At 35.3% G+C, this 8,510-nt stretch overlaps 1 protein-coding gene and 1 long non-coding RNA gene across 2 annotated transcripts; both read right to left on the reverse strand.

The window, feature by feature from the left end:
* Positions 1 to 567: 567 nt before the first annotated feature.
* Positions 568 to 4,751, reverse strand: LOC108476250 (eukaryotic translation initiation factor 3 subunit B-like). The gene is made up of 11 exons (XM_017778402.2): positions 4,415 to 4,751; positions 4,051 to 4,288; positions 3,810 to 3,956; positions 3,149 to 3,277; positions 2,790 to 2,918; positions 2,630 to 2,713; positions 2,422 to 2,546; positions 2,103 to 2,301; positions 1,484 to 2,016; positions 1,184 to 1,292; positions 568 to 1,047 (listed from the first exon to the last, which is right to left on the reverse strand). The coding sequence occupies exons 1-11, from the start codon at positions 4,534 to 4,536 to the stop codon at positions 712 to 714; spliced, it is 2,151 nt and encodes a 716-aa protein (XP_017633891.1). The 5' UTR covers positions 4,537 to 4,751; the 3' UTR covers positions 568 to 711.
* A 1,872-nt stretch (positions 4,752 to 6,623) lies between these two features.
* LOC128290161 (uncharacterized) lies at positions 6,624 to 8,354 on the reverse strand. The gene is made up of 2 exons (XR_008279801.1): positions 7,854 to 8,354; positions 6,624 to 7,660 (listed from the first exon to the last, which is right to left on the reverse strand). It is a non-coding gene; the product is annotated as an uncharacterized LOC128290161 (long non-coding RNA).
* Positions 8,355 to 8,510: the final 156 nt, after the last annotated feature.

An 8,510-nucleotide genomic window follows, 5' to 3' on the forward strand; every position in this document is an offset into this window, starting at 1 on the left:
TATTTAAAAGTTTCCATTTAAATAACGGACTATACGTCACTTAATCAATGAAATAAAATTTAAATAACTCTTTTCATAAAAAAATAAAATTTAAATAACTTTTTTCTCTAATTGTTACACTAACCATTAGATTTTCTATTCATCGATAAATATTAATCTATCGTATTGATCTTCCAATAACAAATTAGAGCTCGCTAGTTAAACTTTTTTAAAAAAATTAACAACTCTGTATTTTAAATAAAAGCTTTCAAATAATTTAATTAACTTAAATAAAAACTTTTGAATAATTTAATAAATATTTTATAATTTTTAAAATCAAGTGACAAAAACTTAAACTTACTAATAATTTAATAACTTTGAATATAATTTACCTAAATAAATAATACGGTATGCATCTCTTTAGCCAATAAACCAGATTATATCGAACGAGAAATCTTCATCAAGGGATCACATTTCAACAAATGGGCCCCCAAAAAAAGCAAAAGTTGAAATTTGAAAATTTATAACCATTGTTAGTACTCTTTTTGCAGTGAAACCTGAAACCAGAAGAGAAGTATACATCTGATCTGATCTAAAATTAACTTGTTTTCAAATAAATCATAATCAACTAGACTTGGCAATGTCATGACCCACAATTCTTACGGTAACAAAATCAAAAAGTAAAGGTAACAACAACATCATAATGAAGAATCAAGCTCCTCTACTACAGGTTCACTCTTCAAATGAAAGGACCTCTTCCGACACATCCAACACTTCCTCTACTTCAACTTCTTTGGCCTCGTATTCTTCTTCTTCATCACTAGCTTCTCCATCCCTCAACTTTTGCCTCTCCAATTTTTCTTCCTCTTGTGCCCGCCTCCATTCACTAACCCACTTTTCCCATTCCTCCTTCAACATCCTTCTCTTCTCTCGATCTTGCTCGCTCAATAACATCGATACATCCTGGTCCTCTGCCTCGTACTTCTTGCTATACTTCTTCAAGTTCCTTGCAATCTCTTCCTCCTTCTCAGGTGTCAAGAAGGATGGTGGCCTTGGACGCCACAAGAACTGCAATAAAATATGACAAACAACAAATATCCAATAAGCACTGAGATCATTGCCTGGCAAATGCGCAAACACTCAGAATAAACAATCTAACTGCAGGAACTTGTTTATGATACATTAGGTAGAATCATTCATTTACCTGGAAGAAATGATCCTTCAGTATCCGATAAAGTAGCTTGCCATTAAAGGACCATATGTTGAAACCATTTTCCATTTCATGAACCGAAGTCACTGAAGTTGCAACATACCTATACATATACAAAGCAAACTTCTTAGAATAGAAACTTTTAAGTACTTTTCTTATTGAAACCAAAAAAAAAAAATGGAGCAATTTCTATTTCTTTTAATAGTAAAGCATCTTGGTTCAATCAAACACAAAACCAATGAGCATAAAATCGTAGAGTCAATATAGATGTTGTCAAATTGTTAGTGGCTTTACCTTCCAGTGGGATCCCATTCAACATCTGTTGCCATAAAATGTTCAGCAGTAGCCATAGTTTCAAGCTCATCAACATTGAAGAATTCCAACTGACCATTGAAACCCTTCAATCCAGCGAGTACTATGAAACGACCACCAGGTGACCAGAAAAGAGCATTTGCTTGCTTGCCTTTCAGAGTTGTGAGCTTTGCAACTCGACCCAAATTGTGAGTGCTTCGCATTGAGTAAAAGCTAACATCAGGCCTTGGATTATCCCCATGTATAACAGCAAACCTGTGACCCTTGGGCTCCCAAGCAAATGCAATTATCTTATCATTTTTATTATCAAGTTCCAAAACTTCAATTGGAATGTCCCTTTCTTTGATGCGAAAGAGCTCAAAGCCGGTGTACGTACTTTTCTTTGTTTTTGTATAGCGATCAGCCTTCACCGCAAGATAATCGCCATTGCTTTGCCAGTACATCTTGCAATCGCTGATGCTGAAAAGATTTTTCTGTCTCAATTCCTCTTTCCCGGGCATTTGAACTAGACTAACCTGAGAAATACAAGCAAGTGGCATATTAGAGAACATCAAAGTTTCAGATCACAATGGACCATCTCAAGTGGAGCAAAAGTGCTTACCCTAGCAGGTTGGTTTCCACCTCCAAGTTCAGGAACAAAAAGTGCAATAATGGGATCAGTTGGTGACCAACTGAAGTCCATAACATTCTCAACTTTCAAAGATTTCTTGTCAATAAGACTAAAGGTCTCTGTTTCATAAACAGATATCATATTTTTCCCAAGTTTGGCAAAATACTTGTCCTCCTTTCCACCTCCCCACCTAGAACATAACAATTGTAGTTCATTAGATAAAAGAATGCTAGCCAAAATGAGGTGAAAGGAGAGCGTTAATATATATACACAAACAATTGATTACGTGAAGGATAATCAGAAGAATCACCTGAAAACAGGCCAAGAATTACCAGCAACACCACCAGCTCCTCCAACTGCAAATTCGTCTGCGCTTCCTTTAAAATCTCTCATCACTTTTCCAGTTCTCACGTCAAAAATATTTATCACAACCCTCTAAATACGTTTACGGTTATATCAGAAGTGACATCAGAACAGGACAGTAAAAAAAGTAAAAGGAGATTGTACAGAAACCTCACATTTGCATCACGAGGGTTGCTTGGTTCATGACTGCTGTAAGTCACCAAAAATTTCTCACCAGGGGAAAAATCAATAAGTTTAACCTGCATGCATATAATTGCATGTTAAAGATGAGGACTCACAAGGTTAAGATATGACTTAAGCAAGCCTAATTCCAACCTGAGGATGGCCATAACGCATTAGACGATTAAAGGTGTTGGCACCTCCCCAAACTGCAGCTCCTTGCCTGTGGACCGTTGCCAAGTATGTCCCCATGGGAGACCACTGCACAAAACTCTCAGTCCAGAACTGTAAACAAGACCAATTATAAACAATCAGAGCACATTAAACAATGACAACAGGTTTATGTATATAACAAAAGCAATCGCTTAAACTAAATCAAACAACATTACTCTGTCAAAGATACCAAAATGGATCACTAACCACCATGCATAAAAGAACACATAGATATAAAGAGAGAGAGAGAGAATTTCACAAACTGCAAACCACTGTAAGTGATACAAGAGCAAGCCACTTACAGTGCGTTTGTAAACAGGCTCAGTTTTAGACTGCCTTGCATCATTCCATAGAACCTCAGTATCAGTACCAGCACGAATTACAAATTGATCTCGTGCCTTTTCATCAGCAAGCCATTTTTGAAGATTTTCCTGCAATTACAACAAAATACTTAAGTAATTAACATATAAGCACTAAGAAGCATAGATAGAGCAGAGAGTTTTGTGTCATAAAAAAGAACTAAGATTTGAAGTTATCTTTGCTATAGATACTTATATAGTTCTTAGAAACACATCTAACAGCAATAAAATCTCATAATAGCACTCAAAGAAGAATCTATGGTTAACTTCACTAAAATCTTAATGCAAGTAAACTGATATACAAAAAAAAAAAATTGAAATACTCAGCACTAACCCTGTCCTCAATCAAAGGAGAAACATCTTTTACATCTTCAAAAAGCTCAAATAAGGTATAAAAACATTTGATACAAACTCCAAAAGCATCCTTTATAAGTAGCTTATTATCAATGTTCGAACCAGAATAGTATGCATATGAGAACAAACAACAAATCAACAATTTTACGTCCAATGTGTGTTTATAGCCATTGCAAGGAAGACAGACATCAAATTCATTAACTATGAAAACAAAGGAAAGAAAGTTTATACAATAATATATTAATATTACCCCTGGTGTGTAGGGTTTAATCTCAGGTGGAGCCCATTCATCCGGAACTTTCATGTACTTATCAAAATCATCAAACATATTAACAGCAAAAATATGTGCTCTATCCAGCTTGTACCCATGAGTCTTCTCCTTAGCAAGCTCAGCTTCCTACATCCACAACCAATAAAGGAAAAATAACTCAGGTTTTTAAGTTAAAGCTATAAGATCAAAATAGTCAATTCAAAAGTCATAATTAGCGAACCTGAGGAGTATTATACTCTATAAAACAGTAACCTAGGGTTTTCTTAGTCTCAGGATCAACAGGCATCCAAAGGCCATCCTCCTTAATCACCCCAATCTGACTATAGATTTTTCGAATAACTCCCTCGAGTTTCTCAAACTTTTCACGAGGAACAACAGGGAGATTATCAACAACGATAACGTTTCCAAACCCGGAATCAAACTCTAATTGGTCATCGTGGTAAACATCATCATCGTCACTGTTTAAAACGAAAATTAGAAAATAATAATAATAATAAAACACACGCACGCACGCACGCACACCAACATACATATACATGCAAAATTCAGTCTAAAATATTGGGAAAGAAAATTAGGTTTGATACCTGATAATGCCACAGTTTTCACCAGGAGGAAGTTGGATGGAGCTGAAATCTATATTCATATCGATACCCATTTGTGCTGCTGTCGCCTCTATCTCGTTCATTAGCATCACCTCGGCCGCCATGGTGAGCTTGATCTCTTCGCTTTTTCTGGATAATATAGTGATGTTCGATGAGATCTCGAAAATCTAGCAATTTAGGATTAGATTCTATGGGATTTGTTGATTCCAGTGTCTAGGGTTTTTAGGGTTCATACCCGAGTTTTGTGTTAAAATAAATAAAAGAACAGAAAAATAAGAATTTTGAAGCAATCCAACTTCATCCTTTACGACCCGTTTGCTTTTGGACGGAACTATGTTTGGGCCTAGTTGGGTTCAAAAACTTTACATTCCTTGTGAAATCTGGCCCAAGTTACGAAATTCACAAAATATACAAGAAAGTTAATAATACACATTTTTAATACAATTTCTACTACCACGACAATATCATACCTCAATCTCTTAAATTAAAAGATAAAATGCACTCAAATTAACATCATTCTAAATGTTACAACAGTAGTGGTATCAACTAAACTTTTTTATACAGAGAATCAATAAGAACGAAAAAATGATAATTACTAGAATTTTGATTCACCTGTGATAGGTGAAGAGCTGGAGTAAGAAACTAAAGAAGAAAAGCGGGGAAAACATGAAAATGGTGTAAGGATAGTACTAGGGTTTTCTTAAGGAGGAAGAAGGATTTATCCTTTACTCCTCACACTTCAAGATATATTTAAAGAGAGAGAAGGGTTTCTGACTAATAATGTCATGTCACCAACAATAAATATAGTAGGCCTGCTTGGGTGGTCAGTTAGGTGACAGGTCTATTGCATGTCAATTGTCATCATGTATAATACTATGTGGTCTTAATCTAACATTCTCCTTCGTGAGTGATCCATAATAAATGGCTAGAACTGGGTTACTTGCAACGGAACTTCTCAATTAGTTTAAGCGGGGCTTCACGAATCATCTAACTATTGTTAAAAAATCAGGTTGAGCTAACAACTTGATCAAAAACTATACTCAAGATATAATGTTGAATTGCAATTAATTATATGAATCGTTACTTTTGCTATTTTACTTGCTGAATAATGGACAATATGTTTATATTCTGCACTCCATTTTAGACATCTGTTTTTAGATGTGTCTATCTCGCCATTAAAATATTTCAATATTTGAGGGTTAATCCTTAAAATATTTCAAGCTATGATTGGGATATTCATGCGAAGTTAGACTTATTTATGAGTCGAATTATTCGTTTAAATTTTCTTAAATTGAGAGAGTTTAGATAAAAATATAAAACTCAAAAAATAAACTTAAGTAAAACTTAAAACTCATTTTTTATATGAGTAAAATCTTGAATAAAATATTTTTACTCGAACTCAACTTGACTCGACCCAGATATATTATATTAATTATATATGTTACAAAACAAAATTAAGTTTCATTTCCTTATATCTTATATCGTGAGATCTATTGTGTCTACTCAACCAAAGTTTAATAACATCTAATTATTAAGCCATTGATAAGGAGTTTGCTGCATTTTTGGATTGGTATAGGATCAACAGACCATAATTCATTACTCTAAACTTGGTTTGTAAGGCTTTATTTTCCAATTCTAATGGCTCACCTCATTCATGCAACAGCAGCGAAGCGTTGGGTATCCTACTAGCTAATTATAAATAAACAGTCTAACAAGTTTATTTTTGTATTTTAAACTTTTATATAACATAGTTGGGGAAAAAAATGGTAAAAAATACCAACTTTCTACAATAACTAATTTATTTTGAAAATATATTTGTACTTAATTTTTTTCTTTCAAATTCGAGTTAAGTTACTTAATTTAAATTATTTGTTTAAATGCAAAACTTGAAAACCTAATAAATTAAATAACTTGAAAATTTTAATTATAAAAATAAAATTTAATCAATTTTTTTAATCAAATCAAGTTTTCCATGGCTCAAGTTACAGCTCTACATAGCCAATAAGTTTCAACCTTTAAACAAGAGAGGAAATGAAACCTTATCCAAATGAAGAAAACCCAATGGAGCAATGCCAAGTCATCAACAAACATCGAAGTGTATCCAAATCTGGATTTCTAAATCCACAAACTGCTTATGTGGCTGCAGTTTCATCTAGTTTTTTATGGACCTTTTTAATCTAAACCTGAAATCAAACTAGAAAAGATCAGAGAGAGGGTGATAGGCACCTTGTAATTGTCTTGAACCAATTCTGATTATCTCTTGCATACTATCAAATGGCAGCTACTGCAGCAATCACCACTCTCCCCCAGTTCAGTGGGTTAAGACCCAAAGTTTCTACTGCTCCAGTTAGGAGCCTGGTTAGTCAATATTCCTGAGTTTGCTTTTCTGGTTTCATTTTTACTTGGATCTGGTTTCTCAGTTCATGAATATTGCAGGCAGCAGTTCAACCAATGAGGCGCAAGGGGAAGGGTGCTCTCGGTGCACGATGTGATTTCATCGGATCTCCCACAAATTTGGTCAGGATTTTTTTTTCTGTCTTTGCTATATGATTTTTGATTGTGTAGAAAAACTTTTGTATAATGTTTGTTTACTGGTCAGATAATGGTGACTACAACAACCCTGATGCTGTTTGCTGGGAGGTTTGGGTTGGCTCCATCAGCAAACAGAAAGGCCACCGCTGGATTGAAGCTTGAAGTAAGGGACTCAGGCTTGCAGACTGGTGACCCTGCTGGTTTTACACTTGCTGACACTTTGGCTTGTGGTGTTGTTGGCCATATTTTTGGTGTTGGGATCGTTCTTGGTCTCAAGAACATTGGTGCTCTGTGATGTAAAATGTAATTGAGTACTCTTCTTTTGCTGCAAAATTATGCTTAAAATTTGTAACAATTTACTTATTCCTAAAACGACACTGTCCTCTGTCTTTCAATATAAAAGCCACTTGCTAGTTAAACAAAGCAATTTCTCCATCAACATTATTAGCTCGCAGTTTCAGGATCAAAATGTTAGGGGATGAAACTATGTTTTTCTTGTGTGGGAAATAAAGGAACTTTCATTACTAAAATTTAAAACGAAACAGTAGCACGATAGACAAAGCGTCCAGCAATATCAGAATTGACAAAGCTGCACATTTAAAGAAGGTAGTTCGAAATACAAAACAATCAGCATAGCAATTACCCTTTCAGAAGATGTGAACGAGGTGACGATGCTGGGAGGTCGCCAATAAAGTCCTGCAATCCATAACCAAGGAGCGAAGAGTTAAGTTACTACAATTACCTTTGTGCAATAGAGAAATTACAGATAAAACCTCAAGCTCCACAATAATATGATCAACATGTAGCTGTTAAGCCAGTTGTAACCCATCACGAATGGCCCAAAGTCCTGCAATCATGTTAGAGTAGGAGCCAAGAAAACGATGACAACCTGCTACCTGAGAGCCTTTGGAGTCTAGGATAATCGCTCCTGCTCCGGCGGAACCCAAATTGCCAATGGACGACCCCTCACAATTTAATTTAACCCATTCTCTATCAGGCAGATACCATTTGATACTTGTGAAGTTTGGGAGCTTATAGCATTTGATGCGGCTTGAAGTTGCAAAGAATTCAGCCACACTTGCAGTTGAGTGATGAGCCAGCGAGCAAAGATTATAGGCTTTTCCAAATTTGTTTGCATTTCTAGCAAGCCAAAGATTTCAAAGGAAGAAAATGAAAACCAAATACCATGGTAGTTGGGGTCTCGAATAAAGGCATTTTGAGGTGAGATTTGCATGCAGCCTAGTAGGAAAGGGATCATGAAATGATTTGAGCAAAAAAGGAGGAATACCCAAGGCTGTCCAAAGTGGTTTAATGGAGCAGCAAGATCTTAGAATGTGAGTAAGATCATCAAAACCAAAATCACAAAAAGGGCAAGCATCGACAATGTTTATCCCTCTTTTGTTGAGAAATGTGATAGTCTGAATAATGTAGTGAAGAGGTTTCCGAATGAAGAACTTCAGCTTTGGGCAATAATTGCAATTTCCAAACCCAGTTCCAATTCGAGATACCTACTAGTAAAGGTTCATTTACAATGTTACAAGCTATA

The sequence above is a fragment of the Gossypium arboreum genome, chromosome 3, assembly GCF_025698485.1.
Source record: "Gossypium arboreum isolate Shixiya-1 chromosome 3, ASM2569848v2, whole genome shotgun sequence".
Lineage (NCBI taxonomy): Eukaryota > Viridiplantae > Streptophyta > Magnoliopsida > Malvales > Malvaceae > Gossypium > Gossypium arboreum.

Excerpts from the sequence above, each read along its gene's own strand:
- LOC108476250 (XM_017778402.2), bottom strand. The coding sequence starts at position 4,536 with ATGGCGGCCGAGGTGATGCTAATGAACGAGATAGAGGCGACAGCAGCA. Across the intron at positions 2,714-2,789 it reads TGCGTTATGGCCATCCTCAG|GTTAAACTTATTGATTTTTC; the intron begins GTTGGAATTAGG and ends ATATGCATGCAG. Across the intron at positions 2,302-2,421 it reads AATTCTTGGCCTGTTTTCAG|GTGGGGAGGTGGAAAGGAGG; the intron begins GTGATTCTTCTG and ends GTTATGTTCTAG.